Source organism: Pseudophryne corroboree, chromosome 1, assembly GCF_028390025.1.
Source record: "Pseudophryne corroboree isolate aPseCor3 chromosome 1, aPseCor3.hap2, whole genome shotgun sequence".
Taxonomy (NCBI): domain Eukaryota; kingdom Metazoa; phylum Chordata; class Amphibia; order Anura; family Myobatrachidae; genus Pseudophryne; species Pseudophryne corroboree.
Genome location: NC_086444.1, coordinates 79,245,117 through 79,271,542, shown reverse-complemented (window position 1 = coordinate 79,271,542; position 26,426 = coordinate 79,245,117). Strand labels below are relative to the sequence as shown.

General features: G+C 49.0%; 1 protein-coding gene across 1 annotated transcript in view; it reads left to right on the top strand.

Annotated features, from left to right (window-relative positions):
• LOC134933653 (UDP-glucuronosyltransferase 3A1-like) overlaps positions 1-26,426 on the top strand; it is a 167,610-nt gene that overhangs the window by 119,351 nt on the left and 21,833 nt on the right. The window contains exon 5 of the mRNA XM_063929427.1: positions 6,443-6,674. Within this exon, the coding sequence (XP_063785497.1) occupies positions 6,443-6,674 (232 nt within the window). The remainder of the gene's footprint in view (positions 1-6,442; positions 6,675-26,426) is intronic.

The window sequence follows — 26,426 nt, the reverse complement described above, 5'->3', positions numbered from 1 at the left end:
TGGAACGGGGACGAGCTCGTTAAAGAAGCGACAAAATGCCTCATCTGGAGATAGGTGAAAGGGTTCGCCTCCGGGAAGTCAAAATTCGACATGATATCCGGTAGAGGCGCACAGGAACTCTCGGTGAGCACGTCCATGACAAAGCGGATATTCCGTTCCAACCATGGACGCGAGCGGGTCAATGACTGTCCCGGAGCAAATGAAGGGTTGTCCCAGAAGGGGGTAAGCGCGGAGGGAGATGACAACAGGTGAAAGTGACGCGTGCTATAATCCCAAATCTGGCAAGTGAATTCCAGCACGGGGTGCATTTGCAGATGAGGAGATCTAGTTCTAGGAGGGGATAAAAGTAGGGACGACAACGATGGGATACGGCTAAGCTCCGTCTCCAGTTGGAGCCAGCGTATTGACTGCGGGGGGGCAAACCAGGTCACCGCCTGGCTGAGATGGGTGGCCAAATAATAAAGACGGATATCCGGGAAGCCTCTGCCTCCATCTTGTACCGATTTGCGCAGAGTAGAGAAACCTATCCTGGGGACTTTACCTCTCCACACAAAGCGGAGCAGCCAGGAGTGGACCTGTGCCAGTACATAGTCCGGGACCCTTACTGGCAGCGTCTGGAACAAATATAGTAGGCGGGGGATAATGTTCATTTTCAGAGCTATGATACGACCCAGCCAGGAGATGATCAGTGATTTCCATTTGTGGAGGTCGGCTTTAAGGTTCCTAAGCAATGGTGTGAAGTTTTCCTTATATAAGTCTCCGTATTGGCGCGTAATAAAGATCCCCAGGTAACGGATTTTAGAAGCGCACCAGGAGAATCTGAAGTCGGTTTGCATGTGGGACAGTCGAGGAGGAGGGATGTGGAAGGGAAGAGCTTCCGTTTTGGACCAGTTGACTTTGTAACCCGAGACATGGCCATATTCAGATAGGAGGTCAAAAAGGTTCGGCAGAGAAGTGTGCGGTGAGGAAAGCGATAGAAGAACATCATCTGCGAACAGAGAGATCTTGTAGACAGACCCCCCCACCTCCAGCCCTCCAATGTCGGGCGAGGCTCGTATGCGGGCCGCTAGTGGCTCTATTACTAGGGCAAAGATCAGCGGCGAGAGTGGGCAACCCTGTCTAGTACCGTTGGAGATGTCCAGAGGGTCCGACTGCACCCCATTTACAGAAACTCTGGCGGAAGGGTTCGAGTATAAGGCCTGGATTCCCGTGAGGAATTCTCCCTGGAAACCAAAGTGAGCAAGAGTTTCGAACAAAAATGGCCATCCTATCCTGTCAAATGCTTTCTCTGCGTCCAGAGAAAGCATAAGAGCAGGAGTACGTGTAAGGTTGATGTGGTGAGCAAGACTAATAACGCGCCTCGTGTTGTCTCGAGCTTGGCGACCGGGGATAAATCCCACCTGGTCATTATGGATAAGATGGGGCAATACGCTATTCAATCGGAGGGCCAGGATTTTTGCGTAGATCTTGACATCCGAGTTAAGTAGCGAGATAGGTCTGTAATTAGAGCAATTGGATGCATCCTTGCCGTCCTTGGGAATAACTATTATCTTAGCCTCTAGTGCCGATTTGGAGAAAGAAGCTCCCTGTAAGACAGCGTTGAAGAGGGATAAAAGGTGGGGCGTAAGCTGGGGGAGAAAAGTCTTGTAATAGGCGGCCGTAAAGCCATCCGGACCAGGTGCTTTGGTAGGTTGTAGTGCTTTGACCACGGAAGCAATTTCTTCTTCGAAGATCTTTGAGTTTAATTCTGCGGCAACCGATGGGCTCAAGCAACGGAGTTGGCAGTGGGATAGGAAGGTACGTATGGCCCCGAAAAAGTCCGGATTCGATTGAGTGGGCCCATGGGCATTGTACAACTTTTCGTAGAAGCGAGAAAAAGTTTCAGTAATACGTTTGGGATCCGCTGTTTTCTTGCCCGGGGAAGACTGGATAGATAAGACGTTGTTTCTCGCAAGTTTAGCCCTAAGTCTTGAGGCTAGTAGTCGATCAGCTTTATCCCCTTTTTCATAAAAGGTTTGATTGAGCCATTTCAAGTTGGATTCCACCTTGGCCGTCAGGAGCATATTCAGTTCCCCCCTGGCCGTGGTCAAGGATGAGAGATCTGCTTCGGAGCCAGTCGTTTTATGTTTCAGTGAGAGGGAGGCGATCAAGTTCGAGAGCTCCCGAATGCGTTTGGATCTGGTCCTCTTATTATAAGAGGAGGCACTGATCAAGCAACCCCGGATTACTGCCTTGTGGGCGTCCCATAATAACATAGGCGAGACAGACGGGGATGTGTTTGTCTCAAAGTAGTGGGAGAGTTCAGCGGCTATGTGAGCTTTCGTTTGGGGATTGAGAAGGAGCCTGTCGTTCAGCCTCCACACAGGGTGGCGATCAGGAGGGCGTGGACCCGCGACGTCCACAGTAAACGGTCCGTGGTCTGACCACGTGTTAGGGTGGATGGAGGTGTCAAGGATACATTGAGCAGGCTCCGAGCTTAGAAATATCATGTCCAGTCTTGTGTAAACATCATATATGGGGGAATAGTATGTGTAATCCTTAGCGTTCGCCTCTTTCACTCTCCACGCATCGAAGAGAAGATGTCGTGAGAGCAGGAGATTTAAAGCAGCCGCGTTACGCGTGTGAGAGGAGCGCAGAGATCGGGGTAGAGGTTTAGATCTGTCCAGGGCACTATCTAGAGTCACATTAAAGTCCCCTCCCAAAACCACGTTACCGCGTCTGTGTAGGGCCAATAGACCGTTTAGGGAGTGGAAAAAAGGGGCTTGGAGTTGATTTGGAGCGTATACATTCAAGAACGTATAGGGGGAACCGTTTAGTAGCCCTACTAGCATCAGGTATCTCCCTTCAGGGTCCTTCCATGTTTCATAGGGAATGAAGTCTAGGTGGCTAGCAAACAGTATAGAAACCCCCTTCTTCTTGTGTACAGGGTCGCAAGCATGGAAAGTGTGTGGGAAGGATTTTGATCTAAGTTCTGGGTGAGACTTACCCGAGAAGTGGGTCTCCTGCAAAAATACGATGTCGCCTCTAAGTTGCTTAAGGGTCTGGAATAAGAGAGAGCGTTTACGTGGACTGTTCAGACCTTTCGTGTTCAGAGTGACTATTCTAAGAACCATGGTATGAAGGTGGAGCACTATTCATGTGGGAGCGCACCGGCGGAACCTCAAGGGTGAAAGGGGTGAGGACAGGGAAGGAAACCGGGGAAAGAAGAGGAGAAAGAGTAGGAGAACAGAAGAAGAACAGGCAAGTAACAGTACCAGTATCTAGTGGACAGAAAAGATCCATTCTCACTGGTCGGAACCAAGGAAGAAGTAGACCTGCAGGTCTCGTTCGTCCGACGTCGACCACAGAGGTCGAATGGGGGGTGAATGAACCCGGCCGATCGAAGAGGAGGCCGGGTCCCGTGTACGAACTAAAACAATGTAAGTGTGTTTATCGCAGTCAGTAGGTATAGGGAGCTAACGGGTAGTGGAGGGGGGGGGGGAGGGAGGAAAGCGAACACAAAGGAACCAAGGGTAAACACGGCATGGCAATCACAAGGCAACAATAGCAACACTAAGAGTAATATAAAGTAATAAGAATGAGGCCGCGGCCCAGTTGGGCCACCGGGGACAGTAGCCCCCGCGGTCAGCCGCGCGGAGCCCTTGCCCCAGGGGCCCGAGAAGGCCCGCCCGCCAGACATGCAGCAGGGCAATAAACAGTAAATAATAGTTATATAGAGGGTTTTGCACCCCATGCGAGCCTCAGCAAAGTGCAACGAGTCCCCCCGAGGTACGCTGAGAGCCCGTTTGGGCATCACGACCCTGTAAGGCCTTCAACATATGTCGGCTCATGTATCCAAAGAGGCACGTGATGTCGGTCCAACTGTGTTCCAATCTGGAGATGGGGCCGTGAGGGGAGGGGAGGTGTTGACTGGTAGAGGTCGCTGAGAGGCGGCCGGGGGGCCGGAGATGTTCAGTTGACGGAGCAGTTGTAGGGCTTCGTCAGGAGATCTGGCAGAGAGGAATTTACCATCCGCCCTGACCTGGAGGGCAAAAGGAAATCCCCATCTATATCTGATGTTGTTGTCTCTCAGGGCTTTGGTTATGTCCTTTAGTTCCCGCCTCCTATTCAGCGTAACCGGTGACAGGTCCTGGAAGATTGAAAGATCGGAGCCTTCGAAAGAGGTAACCGGAGACCTCCGGGCTTTGGCGAAAACTTGGTCTTTGACCGCAAAGTAGTGAAACCGTAGGATCACATCTCTCGGTGTTTTAGCATCCTGGGATCTCGGGCGCAGGGCTCTGTGAGCTCTATCTAGGAGTAACATGTCGTCCGGAACGGAGGGGGCGAGAGTGCGGAAGAGGCGGAACAGGTAATCCATGAGGTGGGTTTGCTCCACCGTCTCGGGAACGTTACGAATTCGAAGATTGTTCCGACGGCCTCTGTTGTCCAAATCTTCTTGTTTATCTGCCAACAGCATAACATCGGTACGCATTTGAGTCACCTCCTGTTCCGATTGTTGTTGGAAGGCGATGAGCTCTTCTTGTTTTCTTTCGATGGCGTCAACTCTGGAGCCCAGGTTGTCCACATAGTTTTTCAGGCCCGATATAGCCTCCTGTACCTCCGCGCGGATTGATTTTTTAATGTTGCGCATTTCGGACAGGAGAAGGGCGACGTCTGCTTTTGTGGCGGGTGTAGAGGAAGAGTCATCATCTGAGTCCCGGTCAGAGGTGGGTGGGGGTGAGGCAGTTTTCCGAGTGGAGGATGGGGTAGAATTCTTGAAGTAGCCCACCAAGTTATGGGCGTTCGTCTTTTTCCCCCCTTTAGGCATCGTGGTGGAGAGGGGTGAGAAAAATTGGTAGTCAACACCAGGGCAGGTATGGGGGAGCTCCTAGAGCATTAGAATCGCACACGGGACCTGGGGCGTTACATGACGAGATCACATGGTAGACGGTTCACAGGAGGATGGCCCGCAGAGCCCGATCGAGTGCGCTGAGGTGGGAGGGTACACCCTTGAACCCCCAGCTAGTTTAGGATCTCCCAGGGTCACTGTTAGGGTCGTCCAATGGGCCGCATCCGTTGTCTGTGTGGGCGTAAGAGGTGGCGCCCTGAGGGTGCCCCTGGCGGTATCAGTGTTCGTAGGCCCACAGTTATATATCAGCTAACAGTGGTGAATGATTAGGGGGGGGAGAGCACGTGCCGGGTAGTGTGTCTCCCCAGCTGCTGTGCGTTGAGGTGCCCCGTCGGCCATATGTATGAGGCAGTGCAGCCAGATGGGGGAACAGCGCCTATGAGGTGTGCTTGGACCTTAAGGTCCTGTTCTGTGGGAGCACAGTCCAGGCGTAGCACAGCGAATCTGGGGAGGGTAGGTGAAGGGATAAGCAATTGCCCAGACTCAGGGCCGCGAGCACTCTCGCCCCCCGCTGCAGTGCAGGGTTATACTGTGCTTTTATATTCCGGGGCCCAGGAGTGGGATACTGATGTGTAGAGAGAGCAACCTCGGCGTCCCCACATAGGATTCCTCAGGGGATCTACAGCTGAGCCGGGTCTCTGCTAATATGGCCGCCGTGTATCCCGCCGTCCCGTCTGGCAGGCCGGTGTTTAATTTACTCCCCAGCCGGGGAGGTGAGCAGGGCCAGGGGAAAGCCCCTACGAGGGGGGCACTGCTCCTGAGTCGGTTGTCAGGGGCGGGAGACGGTGCCGGCAGTCCGATCCAAGACAGTCACAGGACCCGTCAGGCCGGTAATATGACCGGGGCCCCGGTCCGTAGTCAGCCGACAGGTCGCAGGAGCCACTCCCGTGGGTTTGTTTGTGGTGAGTCGGGGCAGCGGGGAGAGATAGAGAGCTTCGGTGAGACGCTGGGAAGCACCAGCGTATGACTCACCCGCCGCGCGAGGCCGCCGCCGTCCGCCGCTCACAGCTCCGTCCTCCGACCTCGATCGCAGAGATCCCCGGAGAGCTCCGGCTCGGGGGGTAACTCCCTCCACCCGTCTGTAGTCCTCGCCGGGGTGTGATGATCTCGTCTCCCGGGTTTCGCCGTCCGCAGGCCTGCGCTGTGTGAGGGGGGGGAAACCGTACTCCAGCCCCCGGCTTCTGATGGAAGGGAAGGCCGCAACCCGCGGGAACCCTTAAAAGGGCTCCCCGGCTCCGCGACCGAAGCCCCTCGCCCTGGGTGACAAAGGGCACAGGTATCTCTGTCTGTGCGCCCGTGGGGTTCAGCAAAACACTAGAAACAGCAGGTATATATGTGGGGCTGCAGGAGCTCACATGGATCGCTTCCTCTCAGCACACCAGCCAGGCCACGCCCTCCAGTATTGGTGTTTTACGTGCTCAATGCGTGTTGTGTTTTCTGCTACATGAACCTGAGTCTGTGTAACACATATGCAATGTATAAATACTGTAGTTTGTACAGGATGGATCTGTGCCTTATTCAGCCCTCTCTAAGTTCTACTTTCTGTCTGTGCAGGAACTGGAAGACTTTATAGCAGAGTCCGGGGAGTCTGGATTTATTGTAGTGACGCTGGGTTCTATGATATCTTCAATCCCATTAGTGGAATTTGTAAAGGAGATGAATGCTGGATTTGCTAAAATTCCTCAGAAAGTTATCTGGAGATTCCAGAGATCACAGTGGCCAGAAGAAGTGGAAACTGCTCCTAATGTGAAAATCATGGACTGGCTGTCCCAGAATGATCTCTTAGGTGAGAATCCTTCATTTATCCAACACAAAAAAATACCTATATACCTGGGTCCAAATGAAATGGAGTGCGATTTTACAGAAATGTGCGAGTTTAGTTTAGTCGACCAATATAATAGGATGCGGAAACATACAAAATCGCATGTTTCCTGCAATCTAAAAAAAATCACAATTTATTATTATTTATTTATTAGCAATTTCTTATATAGTGCAGCATATTCCGTTGCGTTTTACAATTACAACAACAGTTATAGAACAAAACTGGGCAAAGACAGACAGACATAGAGGTTGGAAGGCCCTGCTCGCAAGCTTACAATCTATAGGGAAATAGGCATTGATACACAAGGATAGATGCTACCTGTTGCGTACCTGTTGTGTAATGGTCCACCAGATTGCTAGGTTCTTAATGGATTGTATGATATGATCACCCATCAATGGGGTAAATTTACTAAGGTGGGAGATTTTTAGAACTGGTGATGTTGCCGTGTTTTGGATTCAGACGCGTTTTTGCAAAACCTCCCTGAAAATTTTTTGTCGGATTCGGGTGTGTTTTGGATTCGGGTGTTTTTTTTACAAAAAACCCTCAAAAACAGCTTAAATCATAGAATTTGTGGGTCATTTTGATCCCATAGTATTATTAACCTCAATAACCATAATTTCCACTCATTTCCAGTCTATTCTGAACACCTCACACCTCACAATATTATTTTTAGTCCTAAAATTTGCACCGAGGTCGCTGGATGACTAAGCTAAGCGACCCAAGTGGCCGACACAAACACCTGGCCCATCTAGGAGTGGCACTGCAGTGTCAGACAGGATGGCAGATTTAAAAAATAGTCCCCAAACAGCACATGATGCAAAGAAAAAAAGAGGTGCAATGAGGTAGCTGTGTGTCTAAGCTAAGCGACCCAAGTGGCCGACACAAACACCTGGCCCATCTAGGAGTGGCACTGCAGTGTCAGACATGATGGCACTTCAAAAAATAGTCCCCAAACAGCACATGATGCAAAGAAAAATGAAAGAAAAAAGAGGTGCAAGATGGAATTGTCCTTGGGCCCTCCCACCCACCCTTATGTTGTATAAACATGACATGCACACTTTAACAAACCCATCATTTCAGCGACAGGGTCTGCCACACGATTGTGACTGAAATGACTGGTTGGTTTGGGCCCCCACCAAAAAAGAAGCAATCAATCTCTCCTTGCACAAACTGGCTCTACAGAGGCAAGATGTCCACCTCCTCCTCATCCTCCGATTCCTGACCCCTTTCACTGTGTACATCCCCCTCCTCACAGATTATTAATTCGTCCCCACTGGAATCCACCATCTCAGGTCCCTGTGTACTTTCTGGAGGCAATTGCTGGTGAATGTCTCCACGGAGTAATTGATTATAATTCATTTTTATGAACATCATCTTCTCCACATTTTCTGGAAGTAACCTCGTACGCCGATTGCTGACAAGGTGAGCGGCTGCACTAAACACTCTTTCGGAGTACACACTGGAGGGGGGGCAACTTAGGTAAAATAAAGCCAGTTTGTGCAAGGGCCTCCAAATTGCCTTTTTTTCCTGCCAGTATACGTACGGACTGTCTGACGTGCCTACTTGGATGCGGTCACTCATATAATCCTCCACCATTCTTTCAATGGTGACAGAATCATATGCAGTGACAGTAGACGACATGTCAGTAATCGTTGGCAGGTCCTTCAGTCCGGACCAGATGTCAGCACTCACTCCAGACTGCCCTGCATCACCGCCAGCAGATGGGCTCGGAATTCATAGCCTTTTCCTCGCAGCCCCAGTTGCGGGAGAATGTGAAGGAGGAGCTGTTGACGGGTCACGTTCCACTTGACTTGACAAGTGTCTCACCAGCAGGTCTTTGAACCTCTGCAGACTTGTGTCTGCCGGAAAGAGAGATCCAACGTAGGCTTTAAACCTAGGATCGAGCACGGTGGCCAAAATGTAGTGCTCTGATTTCAACAGATTGACCACCCGTGAATTCTGGTTAAGCGAATTAAGGGCTCCTTCCACAAGTCCCACATGCCTAGCGGAATCGCTCCATTTTAGCTCCACCTTCAATCCCTCCAGCTTCTTCTGAAAAAGCCTGATGAGGGGAATGACCTGACTCAGGCTGGCAGTGTCTGAACTGACTTCACGTGTGGCAAGTTCAAAGGGTTGCAGAACCTTGCACAACGTTGAAATCATTCTCCACTGCGCTTGAGTCAGGTGCATTCCCCCTCCTTTGCCTATATCGTAGGTAGCTGTATAGGCTTGAATGGCCTTTTGCTGCTCCTCCATCCTCTGAAGCATATAGAGGGTTGAATTCCACCTCGTTACCACCTCTTGCTTCAGATGATGGCAGGGCAGGTTCAGGAGTGTTTGCTGGTGCTCCAGTCTTCGGCACGCGGTGGCTGAATGCCGAAGGTGGCCCGCAATTCTTCGGGCCACCGACAGCATCTCTTGCACGCCCCTGTCGTTTTTTAAATAATTCTGCACCATCAAATTCAATGTATGTGCAAAACATGGGACGTGCTGGAATTTGCCCAAATGTAATGCACGCACAATATTCGTGGCGTTGTTCGATGTCACAAATCCCCAGGAGAGTCCAATTAGGGTAAGACATTCTGCAATGATGTTCCTCAGTTTCCGTAAGAGGTTGTCAGCTGTGTGCCTCTTCTGGAAAGCGGTGATACAAAGCGTAGCTTGCCTAGGAACGAGTTGGCGTTTGCGATATGCTGCTACTGGTGCCGCCACTGCTGTTCTTGCTGCGGGAGGCAATACATCTACCCAGTGGACTGTCACAGTCATATAGTCCTGAGTCTGCCCTGCTCCACTTGTCCACATGTCCGTGGTTAAGTGGACATTGGGTACAACTGCATTTTTTAGGACACTGGTGACTCTTTTTCTGACGTCTGTGTACATTCTCGGTATTGCCTGCCTAGAGAAATGGAACCTAGATGGTATTTGGTACGGGGACACAGTACCTCAAGCAATTTTCTAGTTCCCTGTAAATTAACGGTGGATACCGGAAACACGTTTAACACCACCCAGGCTGCCAAGGCCTGAGTTATCCGCTTTGCAGCAGGATGACTGCTGTGATATTTCATCTTCCTCGCAAAGGACTGTTGGACAGTCAATTGCTTACTGGAAGTAGTACAAGTGGTCTTCCGACTTCCCCTCTGGGATGACGATTGACTCCCAGCAGCAACAACAGCAGCGCCAGCAGCAGTAGACGTTACACTCAAGGATGCATCGGAGGAATCCCAGGCAGGAGAGGACTCGTCAGACTTGACAGTGACATGGCCTGCAAGACTATTGGCTTTCCTGTCTAAGGAGGAAATTGACACTGAGGGAGTTTTGGTGGTGTGGTTTTCAGGAGCTTAGTTACAAGAGGAAGGGATTTAGTTGTCAGTGGACTGCTTCCGCTGTCACCCAAAGTTTTTGAACTTGTCAATGACTTCTGATGAATGCGCTCCAGGTGACGTATAAGGGAGGATGTTCCTAGGTGGTTAACATCCTTACCCCTACTTATTACAGCTTGACAAAGGCAACACATGGCTTGACAAATGTTGTCCGCATTTCTGTTAAAATAATTCCACACCGACGAGGTGATTTTTTTTGTAATTTGACCAGGCATGTCAATGGCCATATTCGCCCTACGGACAACAGGTGTCTCCCCGGGTGCCTGACTTAAACAAACCACCTCACCATCAGAATCCTCCTTGTCAATTTCCTCCTCAGCGCCAGCAACACCAATATCCTCATCCTGGTGTACTTCAACAGTGACATCTTCAATTTGACTATCAGGAACTGGACTGCGGGTGCTCCTTCCAGCACTTGCAGGGGGCATGCAAATGGTGGAAGGCGCCACCTCTTCCCATCCAGTGTTGGGAAGGTCAGGCATCGCAACCGACACAATTGGACTCTCCTTGGGGATTTGTGATTTAGAAGAACGCAAAGTTCTTTGCTGTGCTTTTGCCAGCTTAAGTCTTTTCATTTTTCTAGCGAGAGGATGAGTGCTTCCATCCTCATGTGAAGCTGACCCACTAGTCATGAGGAACATAGGAGAGGGCCTCAGCCGTTCCTTGCCACTTCGTGTCGTAAATGGCATATTGGCAAGTTTACGCTTCTCCTCAGACGATTTTAATTTAGATTTTTGGGTCATTTTACTGAGTTTTTGTTTTTTGGATTTTACATGCTCTCTACTATGACATTGGGCATCGGCCTTGGCAGACGACGTTGATGGCATTTCATCGCCTCGGCCATGACTAGTGGCAGCAGCTTCAGCACGAGGAAGGGGATCTTGATCTTTCCCTATTTTACCCTCCACATTTTTGTTCTCCATTTTTTAATGTGTGGAATTATATGCCAGTAATATATCAATAGCAATGGCCTACTGTACCGTACTGCTATATATTATATACTGGTGGTCAGCAAAATGATGTACTGTCCTCCTACTATATATATACTGCGCAAAACTTAAATGCACCCCAGGTATGGATGGATAGTGTATTTGACGACACAGAGGTAGGTAGAGCAGTGGACTACTGTACCGTACTGCTATAAATTATATACTGGTGGTCAGCAAAATTATGCACTGTCCTCCTACTATATATATACTGCGCAAAACTTAAATGCACCACAGGTATGGATGGATAGTGTACTTGACGACACAGAGGTAGGTAGAGCAGTGGACTACTGTACCGTACTGCTATATATTATATACTGGTGGTCAGCAAAATTATGCACTGTCCTCCTACTATACATATACTGCGCAAAACTTAAATGCACCACAGGTATGGATGGATAGTATACATGACACAGAGGTAGGTAGAGCAGTGGACTACTGAACCGCACTGATATAATACTGGTGGTCACTGGTTAGCAAAATTCTGCACTGTCCTCCTACTATATACTACAATGCAGCACAGATATGGAGCGTTTTTCAGGCAGAGAACGTGTAATACTGGTGGTCACTGGTCAGCAAAACTCTGTACTCCTACTATAATACTGGTGGTCCCCAGTCCCCACAATAAAGCACACTCAGCACAGATAATTGCAGCACACTGAGCACAGATATGGAGCGTTTTTCAGGAAGAAAACGTAGATCTTTTCAGCACACTGAGCACAGATATTTGCAGCACAAAGAGCACAGATATTTGCAGCACACTGAACACAACTGAGAGAACGCTGCACACGTTCTCTCCCTATCATCTCCAATGCACGAGTGAATATGGCGGCGACGCGCGGCTCCTTATATAGAATACGAATCTCGCGAGAATCCGACAGTGGGATGATGACGTTCGGGCGCGCTCGGGTTAACCGAGCAAGGCGGGAGGATCCGAGTCTGCCTCGGACCCGTGTAAAATGGGTGAAGTTCGGGGGGGTTCGGGTTCAGAGGAACCGAACCCGCTCATCACTAGTTTTGTGTTTTGGTTTTGGATTCGGTCCCACGGCCGTGTTTTGGATTCGGATGCGTTTTGGCAAAACCTCCCTGAAAATTTTTGTCAGATTCGGGTGTGTTTTGGATTCGGGTGTTTTTTTACAAAAAACCCTCAAAAACAGCTTAAATCATAGAATTTGGGGGTCATTTTGATCCCATAGTATTATTAACCTCAATAACCATAATTTCCACTCATTTCCAATCAGGGGCGGATCCAGAAGAAAATGATAGGGGGGGCACGATGGAAGGGGCAAGTACATTTGCGTGCAGCTTCGGTGCATGTGAGGTGGCGCTTCTTATACAATGCCCACAGTAGATGCCCCCCAGTAATAATGCCCCCAGTAGATGGCCCCCAGTAAAAATGTCCCCCAGTAGCTGCCCCCAATAGATGACCCCCCAGTAGTAATGCCCCCAGTAGATGCCCCCCAGTAATAATGCCCACAGTAGATGGCCCCCAGTAAAAATGTCCCTCATTAGGTGCCCCCAATAATAATGCCCCCAGTAGGTGCCTCCCAGTAATAAATGATGACCCCCCCCAGTACTGATGCCCCCAGATATAATGCCCCCAGTAGTAATGCCCCCCCCAGTAGTAATGCCCCTTGTTGATGCCCCCCAGTAGTAATGTCCCCCCGTAGTTTGCCCCCAGTAGATGCCCCCGCTACATTAAGAAAAAAAACATACTTACCGAGCCCCGTTCCCGCTCCGCTGCAGTCCTCCTCCTCCCTGGGCGTCCGCTCCTCAGTAAGCACTATGAGAGAGACGTCATGACTGACGTCTCTCCCATAGCGCACGCCGCACAGAGACAGCGCTGGAAGCCGGAGCTCAGTACTGAGCTCCTGCCTCGGCTGCCGCTCTGCAGGGAGACGGGCGCCCGCTGGTAACACAATCTCAGCGGGCGCCCGTCATCTCCCTGCGCGACGGGGGGGGGGATGGGACACACGACGGAGGCCGCAAATGACAGGGGGGGCACGGGCCCGAGTGCCCCCCCCCCCCTGGATCCGCCACTGTTTCCAATCTATTCTGGACACATCACACCTCACAATATTATTTTTAGTCCTAAAATTTGCACCGAGGTCGCTGGATGACTAACCTAAGCGACCCAAGTGGCCGACACAAACACCTGGCCCATCTAGGAGTGGCACTGCAGTGTCAGACAGGATGGCACTTCAAAAAATAGTCCCCAAACAGCACATGATGCAAAGAAAAATGACAGAAAAAAGAGGTGCAAGATGGAATTGTCCTTGGGCCCTCCCACCCTTATGTTGTATAAACAGGACATGCACACTTTAACAAACCCATCATTTCAGCGACAGGGTCTGCCACACGATTGTGACTGAAATGACTGGTTGGTTTGGGCCCCCACCAAAAAAGAAGCAATCAATCTCTCGTTGCACAAACTGGCTCTACAGAGGCAAGATGTCCACCTCCTCCTCATCGTCCGATTTCTCACCCCTTTCACTGTGTACATCCCCCTCCTCACAGATTATTAATTCGTCCCCACTGGAATCCACCATCTCAGGTCCCTGTGTACTTTCTGGAGGCAATTGCTGGTGAATGTCTCCATGGAGTAATTGATTATAATTCATTTTTATGAACATCATCTTCTCCACATTTTCTGGAAGTAACCTTGTACGCCGATTGCTGACAAGGTGAGCGGCTGCACTAAACACTCTTTCGGAGTACACACTGGAGGGGGGGCAACTTAGGTAAAATAAAGCCAGTTTGTGCAAGGGCCTCCAAATTGCCTCTTTTTCCTGCCAGTATAAGTACGGACTGTCTGACGTGCCTACTTGGATGCGGTCACTCATATAATCCTCCACCATTCTTTCAATGGTGACAGAATCATATGCAGTGACAGTAGACGACATGTCAGTAAGCGTTGGGAGGTCCTTCAGTCCGGACCAGATGTCAGCACTCGCTCCAGACTGCCCTGCATCACCGCCAGCGGGTGGGCTCGGAATTCTTAGCCTTTTCCTCGCAGCCCCAGTTGCGGGAGAATGTGAAGGAGGAGCTGTTGACGGGTCACGTTCCGCTTGACTTGACAATTTTCTCACCAGCAGGTCTTTGAACCTCTGCAGACTAGTGTCTGCCGGAAAGAGAGATACAACGTAGGTTTTAAATCTAGGATCGAGCACGGTGGCCAAAATGTAGTGCTCTGATTTCAACAGATTGACCACCCATGAATCCTGGTTAAGCGAATTAAGGGCTCCATCCACAAGTCCCACATGCCTAGTGGAATCGCTCTGTTAAGGCTCCTCCTTCAATCTCTCCAGCTTCTTCTGCTAAAGCCTGATGAGGGGAATGACCTGACTCAGGCTGGCAGTGTCTGAACTGACTTCACGTGTGGCAAGTTCAAAGGGTTGCAGAACCTTGCACAACGTTGAAATCATTCTCCACTGCGCTTGAGTCAGGTGCATTCCCCCTCCTTTGCCTATATCGTAGGTAGCGGTATAGGCTTGAATGGCCTTTTGCTGCTCCTCAATCCTCTGAAGCATATAGAGGGTTGAATTCCACCTCGTTACCACCTCTTGCTTCAGATGATTGCGGGGCAGGTTCAGGAGTGTTTGCTGGTGCTCCAGTCTTCGGCACGCGGTGGCTGAATGCCGAAAGTGGCCCGCAATTCTTCGGGCCACCGACAGCATCTCTTGCATGCCCCTGTCGTTTTTTAAATAATTCTGCACCACCAAATTAAATGTATGTGCAAAACATGGGACGTGCTGGAATTTGCCCACATGTAATGCACGCACAATATTCGTGGCGTTGTCCGATGTCACAAATCCCCAGGAGAGTCCAATTGGGGTAAGCCATTCTGGGATGATGTTCCTCAGTTTCCGTAAGAGGTTGTCAGCTGTGTGCCTCTTCTGGAAAGCGGTGATACAAAGCGTAGCCTGCCTAGGAACGAGTTGGCGTTTGCGATATGCTGCTACTGGTGCCGCCGCTGCTGTTCTTGCTGCGGGAGGCAATACATGTACCCAGTGGGCTGTCACAGTCATATAGTCCTGAGTCTGCCCTGCTCCACTTGTCCACATGTCCGTGGTTAAGTGGACATTGGGTACAACTGCATTTTTTAGGACACTGGTGACTTTTTTTCTGACGTCTGTGTACATTCTCGGTATCGCCTGCCAAGAGAAATGGAACCTAGATGGTATTTGGTACCGGGGACACAGTACCTCAAGCTATTCTCTAGTTCCCTGTGAATTAACGGTGGATACCGGAAACACGTTTAACACCACCCAGGCTGCCAAGGCCTGAGTTATCCGCTTTGCAGCAGGATGACTGCTGTGATATTTCATCTTCCTCGCAAAGGACTGTTGGACAGTCTATTGCTTACCGGAAGTAGTACAAGTGGTCTTCCGACTTCCCCTCTGGGATGACGATCAACTCCCAGCAGCAACAACAGCAGCGCCAGCAGCAGTAGGCATTACACTCAAGGATGCATCGGAGGAATCCCAGGCAGGAGAGGACTCGTCAGACTTGACAGTGACATGGCCTGCAGGACTATTGGCTTTCCTGTCTAAGGAGGAAATTGACACTGAGGTAGTTGGTGGTGTGGTTTTCAGGAGCTTGGTTACAAGAGGGAGGGATTTAGTTGTCAGTGGACTGCTTCCGCTGTCACCCAAAGTTTTTGAACTTGTCAATGACTTCTGATGAATGCGCTCCAGGTGACGTATAAGGGAGGATGTTCCTAGGTGGTTAACATCCTTACCCCTACTTATTACAGCTTGACAAAGGCAACACACGGCTTGACAAATGTTGTCCGCATTTCTGTTAAAATAATTCCACACCGACGAGGTGATTTTTTTTTGTAATTTGACCAGGCATGTCAATGGCCATATTCGTCCCACGGACAACAGGTGTCTCCCCGGGTGCCTGACTTAAACAAACCACCTCACCATCAGAATCCTCCTTGTCAATTTCCTCCTCAGCGCCAGCAACACCCATATCCTCATCCTGGTGTACTTCAACAGTGACATCTTCAATTTGACTATCAGGAACTGGACTGCGGGTGCTCCTTCCAGCACTTGCAGGGGGCGTGCAAATGGTGGAAGGCGCCACCTCTTCCCGTCCAGTGTTGGGAAGGTCAGGCATCGCAACCGACACAATTGGACTCTCCTTGGGGATTTGTGATTTAGAAGAACACACAGTTCTTTGCTGTGCTTTTGCCAGCTTAAGTCTTTTCATTTTTCTAGCGAGAGGATGAGTGCTTCCATCCTCATGTGAATCTGAACCACTAGCCATGAACATAGGCCAGGGCCTCAGCCGTTCCTTGCCACTCCATGTCGTAAATGGCATATTGGCAAGTTTACACTTCTCATCAGACGCTTTTAATTTTGATTTTTGGGTCATTTTACTGAACTTTTGTTTTTTGGATTTTACATGCTCTCTACTATGACATTGGGCATCGGCCTTGGCAGACGACGTTGATGGCATTTCATCGCCTCGGCCATGACTAGTGGCAGCAGCTTCAGCATGAGGAAGGGGATCTTGATCTTTCCCTATTTTACCCTCCACATTTTTGTTCTCCATTTTTTAATGTGTGGAATTATATGCCAGTAACATATCAATAGCAATGGCCTACTGTACCGTACTGCTATATATTATATACTGGTGGTCAGCAAAATTCTGCACTGTTCTCCTACTATATATACTGCGCACAACTAAAATGCACCCCAGGTATGGATGGATAGTATACTTGACGACACAGAGGTAGGTAGAGCAGTGGACTACTGTACCATACTGCTATATATATATACTGGTGGTCAGCAAAATTCTGCACTGTCCTCCTACTATATATACTGCGCACAACTAAAATGCACCACAGGTATGGAAGGATAGTATACTTGACGACACAGAGGTAGGTAGAGCAGTGGCCTACTGTACCGTACTGCGATATATTATATACTGGTGGTCAGCAAAATTCTGCACTGTCCTCCTACTATATATTCTGCGCACAACTAAAATGCACCACAGGTATGGATGGATAGTATACTTGATGACACAGAGGTAGGTAGAGCAGTGGACTACTGTAGCATACTGCTATATAATACTGGTGGTCACTGGTCAGCAAAATTCTGCACTGTCCTCCTACTATATACTACAATGCAGCACAGATATGGAGCGTTTTTCAGGCAGAGAACGTAGATATTTTCAGCACACTGAGCACAGATATATGCAGCACACTGAGCACAGATATTTGCAGCACACTGAACACAGAAACTGAGAGAACGCTGCACGTCCTCTCCCTATAATCTCCAATGCACGAGTGAAAATGGCGGCGACGCGCGGCTCCCTATATAGAATACGAATCTCGCGAGAATCCGACAGCGGGATGATGACGTTCGGGCGCGCTCGGGTTAACCGAGCAAGGCGGGAGGATCCGAGTCTGCCTTGGAACCGTGTAAAATGGGTGAAGTTCGGGGGGTTCGGATTTGTAGGTCCTGTTCCTCCAAGCAACCCTATGGTGAAGCTAGGGGAGGAGGAAGAAGGCGAGGTGGGTGACCTCTGGAAGGTGGTGGAAGGCTGTGTACCTGGGCAGATGACACAGGTAGGGGTGGGCGAGGCAAAGAGCTCGCCTGAAAATAGTGTAGCTTCACCAGGGTGGTTGAAGCTAAGGGGCAAGGAGTGTGGCAGAGACAGCATTTTTCCATGTGAAAGTAATGTGGAGGATCCAGACTAGGTTTTGGAAGCAGTAGCAGAATCCCAGGTGTGTGATCAGCAGCACCTGGGATTGGGATTTCCTGATATAAGGGTTTCCAGGACAGAGTCACCTTGTTCCTGACAGCATTTAGTGTCCAGGTGATAGGCCGGGTTGTGTGGGTTAGACTAGGGACCACTGGAACCTATCGAGAGTCTGCTATGCTGAAAGTGCCTGTATGCTACTACCTGTAATACCGACTGCATATGGGTGGTCATTCCGAGTTGTTCGCTCGTTGTCGATTTTCGCTATGGAGCGATTAGGGCAAAAATGCGCATGCGCATGGTACGCATCACGCATGCGCTAAGTATTTTAACACAAAACTTAGTAGATTTACACAAGGTCGAGCAACGTTTTTTCAACGCTCGAGTGTTCGTAGTGTAATTGACAGGAAGTGGGTGTTTCTGGGCGGAAACTGAGCGTTTTCCTGGAGTGTGCTAAAAAACGCAGGCGTGCCAGGTAAAAACGCAGGAGTGGCTGGAGAACGGGGGAGTGGCTGGCCGAACGCAGGGTGTGTTTGTGACGTCAAACCAGGAACTAAACGGACTGAGGTGATCGCAGTGTAGGAGTAGGTCTGGAGCTTCTCAGAAACGGCAACAAATTATTTAGTAGCAGTTCTGCTAATCTTTCGTTCGCTATTCTGCTAAGCTAAGATACACTCCCAGAGGGCGGCGGCCTAGCGTGTGCAATGCTGCTAAAAGCAGCTAGCGAGCGAACAACTCGGAATGAGGGCACTTGATGTAACTTGCTATATGCTGACCTGCTATGCAAAATAAACACCGAAAGTGTTCATCTGAGTCCCCGTGTTTGTGCACCTTGTCACAAGTGGTGGAGAATGCGAGCAAGGACACGGTGTACAGCAGAAACTGTAGGTAAGCATTAGAGATGAGCGCCTGAAATTTTTCGGGTTTTGTGTTTTGGTTTTGGGTTCGGTTCCGCGGCCGTGTTTTGGGTTCGAACGCGTTTTGGCAAAACCTCACCGAATTTTTTTTGTCGGATTCGGGTGTGTTTTGGATTCGGGTGTTTTTTTCAAAAAACACTAAAAAACAGCTTAAATCATAGAATTTGGGGGTCATTTTGATCCCAAAGTATTATTAACCTCAAAAACCATAATTTACACTCATTTTCAGTCTATTCTGAATACCTCACACCTCACAATATTATTTTTAGTCCTAAAATTTGCACCGAGGTCGCTGTGTGAGTAAGATAAGCGACCCTAGTGGCCGACACAAACACCGGGCCCATCTAGGAGTGGCACTGCAGTGTCACGCAGGATGTCCCTTCCAAAAAACCCTCCCCAAACAGCACATGACGCAAAGAAAAAAAGAGGCGCAATGAGGTAGCTGTGTGAGTAAGATTAGCGACCCTAGTGGCCGACACAAACACCGGGCCCATCTAGGAGTGGCACTGCAGTGTCACGCAGGATGGCCCTTCCAAAAAACCCTCCCCAAACAGCACATGACGCAAAGAAAAAAAGAGGCGCAATGAGGTAGCTGTGTGAGTAAGATTAGCGACCCTAGTGGCCGACACAAACACCGGGCCCATCTAGGAGTGGCACTGCAGTGTCACGCAGGATGTCCCTTCCAAAAAACCCTCCCCAAACAGCACATGACGCAAAGAAAAAAAGAGGCGCAATGAGGTAGCTGACTGTGTGAGTAAGATTAGCGACCCTAGTGGCCGACACAAACACCGGGCCCATCTAGGAGTGGCACTGCAGTGTCACGCAGGATGTCCCTTCCAAAAAACCCTCCCCAATCAGCACATGATGCAAAGAAAAAGAAAAGAAAAAAGAGGTGCAAGATGGAATTGTCCTTGGGCCCTCCCACCCACCCTTATGTTGTATAAACAAAACAGGACATGCACACTTTAACCAACCCATCATTTCAGTGACAGGGTCTGCCACACGACTGTGACTGATATGACGGGTTGGTTTGGACCCCCCCCAAAAAAGAAGCAATTAATCTCTCCTTGCACAAACTGGCTCTACAGAGGCAAGATGTCCACCTCATCTTCACCCTCCGATATATCACCGTGTACATCCCCCTCCTCACAGATTATCAATTCGTCCCCACTGGAATCCACCATCTCAGCTCCCTGTGTACTTTGTGGAGGCAATTGCTGCTGGTCAATGTCTCCGCGGAGGAATTGATTATAATTCATTTTAATGAACATCATCTTCTCCACATTTTCTGGATGTAACCTCGTACGCCGATTGCTGACAAGGTGAGCGGCGGCACTAAACACTCTTTCGGAGTACACACTTGTGGGAGGGCAACTTAGGTAGAATAAAGCCAGTTTGTGCAAGGGCCTCCAAATTGCCTCTTTTTCCTGCCAGTATAAGTACGGACTGTGTGACGTGCCTACTTGGATGCGGTCACTCATATAATCCTCCACCATTCTATCAATGTTGAGAGAATCATATGCAGTGACAGTAGACGACATGTCCGTAATCGTTGTCAGGTCCTTCAGTCCGGACCAGATGTCAGCATCAGCAGTCGCTCCAGACTGCCCTGCATCACCGCCAGCGGGTGGGCTCGGAATTCTGAGCCTTTTCCTCGCACCCCCAGTTGCGGGAGAATGTGAAGGAGGAGATGTTGACAGGTCGCGTTCCGCTTGACTTGACAATTTTGTCACCAGCAGGTCTTTCAACCCCAGCAGACCTGTGTCTGCCGGAAAGAGAGATCCAAGGTAGGCTTTAAATCTAGGATCGAGCACGGTGGCCAAAATGTAGTGCTCTGATTTCAACAGATTGACCACCCGTGAATCCTTGTTAAGCGAATTAAGGGCTGCATCCACAAGTCCCACATGCCTAGCGGAATCGCTCCCTTTTAGCTCCTTCTTCAATGCCTCCAGCTTCTTCTGCAAAAGCCTGATGAGGGGAATGACCTGACTCAGGCTGGCAGTGTCTGAACTGACTTCACGTGTGGCAAGTTCAAAGGGCATCAGAACCTTGCACAACGTTGAAATCATTCTCCACTGCACTTGAGACAGGTGCATTCCACCTACTATATCGTGCTCAATTGTATAGGCTTGAATGGCCTTTTGCTGCTCCTCCAACCTCTGAAGCATATAGAGGGTTGAATTCCACCTCGTTACCACTTCTTGCTTCAGATGATGGCAGGGCAGGTTCAGTAGTTTTTGGTGGTGCTCCAGTCTTCTGTACGTGGTGCCTGTACGCCGAAAGTGTCCCGCAATTTTTCTGGCCACCGACAGCATCTCTTGCACGCCCCTGTCGTTTTTTAAAAAATTCTGCACCACCAAATTCAAGGTATGTGCAAAACATGGGACGTGCTGGAATTTGCCCATATTTAATGCACACACAATATTGCTGGCGTTGTCCGATGCCACAAATCCACAGGAGAGTCCAATTGGGGTAAGCCATTCCGCGATGATCTTCCTCAGTTGCCGTAAGAGGTTTTCAGCTGTGTGCGTATTCTGGAAAGCGGTGATACAAAGCGTAGCCTGCCTAGGAACGAGTTGGCGTTTGCGAGATGCTGCTACTGGTGCCGCCGCTGCTGTTCTTGCGGCGGGAGTCCATACATCTACCCAGTGGGCTGTCACAGTCATATAGTCCTGACCCTGCCCTGCTCCACTTGTCCACATGTCCGTGGTTAAGTGGACATTGGGTACAACTGCATTTTTTAGGACACTGGTGAGTCTTTTTCTGACGTCCGTGTACATTCTCGGTATCGCCTGCCTAGAGAAGTGGAACCTAGATGGTATTTGGTAACGGGGGCACACTGCCTCAATAAATTGTCTAGTTCCCTGTGAACTAACGGCGGATACCGGACGCACGTCTAACACCAACATAGTTGTCAAGGACTCAGTTATCCGCTTTGCAGTAGGATGACTGCTGTGATATTTCATCTTCCTCGCAAAGGACTGTTGAACAGTCAATTGCTTACTGGAAGTAGTACAAGTGGGCTTACGACTTCCCCTCTGGGATGACCATCGACTCCCAGCGGCAACAACAGCAGCGCCAGCAGCAGTAGGCGTTACACGCAAGGATGCATCGGAGGAATCCCAGGCAGGAGAGGACTCGTCAGAATTGCCAGTGACATGGCCTGCAGGACTATTGGCATTCCTGGGGAAGGAGGAAATTGACACTGAGGGAGTTGGTGGGGTGGTTTGCGTGAGCTTGGTTACAAGAGGAAGGGATTTACTGGTCAGTGGACTGCTTCCGCTGTCACCCAAAGTTTTTGAACTTGTCACTGACTTATTATGAATGCGCTGCAGGTGACGTATAAGGGAGGATGTTCCGAGGTGGTTAACGTCCTTACCCCTACTTATTACAGCTTGACAAAGGGAACACACGGCTTGACACCTGTTGTCCGCATTTCTGGTGAAATACCTCCACACCGAAGAGCTGATTTTTTTGGTATTTTCACCTGGCATGTCAACGGCCATATTCCTCCCACGGACAACAGGTGTCTCCCCGGGTGCCTGACTTAAACAAACCACCTCACCATCAGAATCCTCCTGGTCAATTTCCTCCCCAGCGCCAGCAACACCCATATCCTCCTCATCCTGGTGTACTTCAACACTGACATCTTCAATCTGACTATCAGGAACTGGACTGCGGGTGCTCCTTCCAGCACTTGCAGGGGGCGTGCAAATGGTGGAAGGCGCATGCTCTTCACGTCCAGTGTTGGGAAGGTCAGGCATCGCAACCGACACAATTGGACTCTCCTTGTGGATTTGGGATTTCAAAGAACGCACAGTTCTTTGCGGTGCTTTTGCCAGCTTGAGTCTTTTCAGTTTTCTAGCGAGAGGCTGAGTGCTTCCATCCTCATGTGAAGCTGAACCACTAGCCATGAACATAGGCCAGGGCCTCAGCCGTTCCTTGCCACTCCGTGTGGTAAATGGCATATTGGCAAGTTTACGCTTCTCCTCCGACAATTTTATTTTAGGTTTTGGAGTCCTTTTTTTACTGATATTTGGTGTTTTGGTTTTGACATGCTCTGTACTATGCCATTGGGCATCGGCCTTGGCAGACGACGTTGCTGGCATTTCATCGTCTCGGCCATGACTAGTGGCAGCAGCTTCAGCACGAGGTGGAAGTGGATCTTGATCTTTCCCTAATTTTGGAACCTCAACATTTTTGTTCTCCATATTTTAATAGGCACAACTAAAAGGCACCTCAGGTAAACAATGGAGATGGATGGATTGGATACTAGTATACAATTATGGACGGGCTGCCGAGTGCCGACACAGAGGTAGCCACAGCCGTGAACTACCGCACTGTACTGTGTCTGCTGCTAATATATAGACTGGTTGATAAAGAGATAGTATACTCGTAACTAGTATGTATGTATAAAGAAAGAAAAAAAAACCACGGTTAGGTGGTATATACAATTATGGACGGGCTGCCGAGTGCCGACACAGAGGTAGCCACAGCCGTGAACTACCGCACTGTACTGTGTCTGCTGCTAATATATAGACTGGTTGATAAAGAGATAGTATACTCGTAACTAGTATGTATGTATAAAGAAAGAAAAAAAAACCACGGTTAGGTGGTATATACAATTATGGACGGGCTGCCGAGTGCCGACACAGAGGTAGCCACAGCCGTGAACTACCGCACTGTACTGTGTCTGCTGCTAATATATAGACTGGTTGATAAAGAGATAGTATACTCGTAACTAGTATGTATGTATAAAGAAAGAAAAAAAAACCACGGTTAGGTGGTATATACAATTATGGACGGGCTGCCGAGTGCCGACACAGAGGTAGCCACAGCCGTGAACTACCGCACTGTACTGTGTCTGCTGCTAATATATAGACTGGTTGATAAAGAGATAGTATACTCGTAACTAGTATGTATGTATAAAGAAAGAAAAAAAAAACCACGGTTAGGTGGTATATACAATTATGGACGGGCTGCCGAGTGCCGACACAGAGGTAGCCACAGCCGTGAACTACCGCACTGTACTGTGTCTGCTGCTAATATATAGACTGGTTGATAAAGAGATAGTATACTCGTAACTAGTATGTATGTATAAAGAAAGAAAAAAAAAACCACGGTTAGGTGGTATATACAATTATGGACGGGCTGCCGAGTGCCGACACAGAGGTAGCCACAGCCATGAACTACCGCACTGTACTGTGTCTGCTGCTAATATATAGACTGGTTGATAAAGAGATAGTATACTCGTAACTAGTATGTATGTATAAAGAAAGAAAAAAAAACCACGGTTAGGTGGTATATACAATTATGGACGGGCTGCCGAGTGCCGACACAGAGGTAGCCACAGCCGTGAACTACCGCACTGTACTGTGTCTGCTGCTAATATAGACTGGTTGATAAAGAGATAGTATACTACTAATATTATATATACTGGTGGTCAGGTCACTGGTCACTAGTCACACTGGCAGTGGCACTCCTGCAGCAAAAGTGTGCACTGTTTTAATATAATATTATGTACTCCTGGCTCCTGCTATAACCTATAACTGGCACTGCAGTAGTGCTCCCCAGTCTCCCCCACAATTATAAGCTGTGTGAGCTGAGCAGTCAGACAGATATATAATATATATTATATAGATGATGCAGCACACTGGCCTGAGCCTGAGCAGTGCACACAGATATGGTATGTGACTGACTGAGTCACTGTGTGTATCGCTTTTTTCAGGCAGAGAACGGATATATTAAATAAACTGCACTGTGTGTCTGGTGGTCACTCACTATATAATATATTATGTACTCCTGGCTCCTGCTATAACCTATAACTGGCACTGCAGTAGTGCTCCCCAGTCTCCCCCACAATTATAAGCTGTGTGAGCTGAGCAGTCAGACAGATATATATAATATTATATATAGATAATAGATGATGCAGCACACTGGCCTGAGCCTGAGCAGTGCACACAGATATGGTATGTGACTGAGTCACTGTGTGCTGTGTATCGCTTTTTTCAGGCAGAGAACGGATTATAAATAAAACTGGTGGTCACTATCAGCAAAACTCTGCACTGTACTGAGTACTCCTAATGCTCCCCAAAATTAGTAAATCAAGTGTCTCTCTAATCTATTCTAAACGGAGAGGACGCCAGCCACGTCCTCTCCCTATCAATCTCAATGCACGTGTGAAAATGGCGGCGACGCGCGGCTCCTTATATAGAATCCGAGTCTCGCGATAGAATCCGAGCCTCGCGAGAATCCGACAGCGTCATGATGACGTTCGGGCGCGCTCGGGTTAACCGAGCAAGGCGGGAAGATCCGAGTCGCTCGGACCCGTGAAAAAAAACATGAAGTTCTGGCGGGTTCGGATTCAGAGAAACCGAACCCGCTCATCTCTAGTAAGCATACCGGTGTTTAAACTGCAAGTTTTTCCCTTTTCTTTTTTTCCTCTCTGGTTATGCAGTGCAAGTGGCAGCCTTAAAGGGCCACAGCATTATAAGCAGACTGTTTACTGTCATGTGTTAAATAGCCAGCAAAGCAGGCAGGTGTCGGCTTGGACTGTTTGATAAGCATGGCACATTATATTAAACCTCCTAGATTTGTCCTTAAAGGGGCCACGCAGGGCAATATGGAGGAATTGCTAAAACAATTTGCTGAACTTGCAGCTGGGCAACAAACCCAGATTCAGATGTTACATGAGGGGCAACAAGCCCAGATAGCTGGGCAACAAATTCAGATTCAAATGTTACATGAGGGCTAACGAACCCAGGCTGAAAGACAGCGAAATCAAATTCAAATGTTGTGCGATGTTTTAAAAGCGCTTAAAAAATCTTAGCCCGAGCAGGAAAGGCTACTAAAGCTCACCCAAGCGGATGATATAGAGGCATTCCTTTGCACGTTGAGCGCACGGCCACGCGGTTGGGATGGCCTGCGGAGGAATGGTCTGATAGGCTGGCTCCCTGTTTAACAGGGGAGGCACAGCGTGTCATGCTCGGCGTAAGTTGGGGTTCTGACAAACCGAGTTTTGGCTGAAGGGACAGCTACCTGTGAGGAGAGTAAACGAGGTGGCTGAATGTAATTCTTCCTCATGGGGTGGAAGCCAAACTAAGTGTTAACGTTGGCCGGAGGGCGTAAAGAACAGGAGGACTTCGTAGGAAGATAACTGTAGTTTTAATGAATAATCAGGCTGTACACAAATATTGGAGCAATTGAGGAAACTGGAAGAATTAGAGTCTATGGTTAAATGACTTGAAGAGTGAAGCTGAAGAACTCCGGTAAAGAAGAACTGAAGACTGTGTTTTATGATTAAAAGACGAGGCTGAAGAACTTGGACTTTGAATAAATGTAGACTATGGTTTGTGATTGAAAGACGAGGCCGAAGAACTTGGACTTTGAATAAATGAAGACTGTGGTTTGTGATTGAAAGACGAGGCTGAAGAACTTGGACTTTGAATATATGAAGACTGTGGTTTGTGGTTGAAAGACGAGGCTAAAGAACTTGGACTTTGAAGAATTGAAGACTGCCGCGGGAACCGCTGTAAGCGCCTGGAGATCCTCTGCGACCTGGAACCCCGTGAACGTTTCAACGAGTGGCAACGGACTTAGACAGCAGGACTGCAGCAGCGTTTAGGTAACCGATGGATGAGAGCAACCAGGACCAGGGAACCAGAAGTAACCTGGTAGCACAGAGCTGGAGAACCTTTCACAAGGAGGTAACTTGAAGCA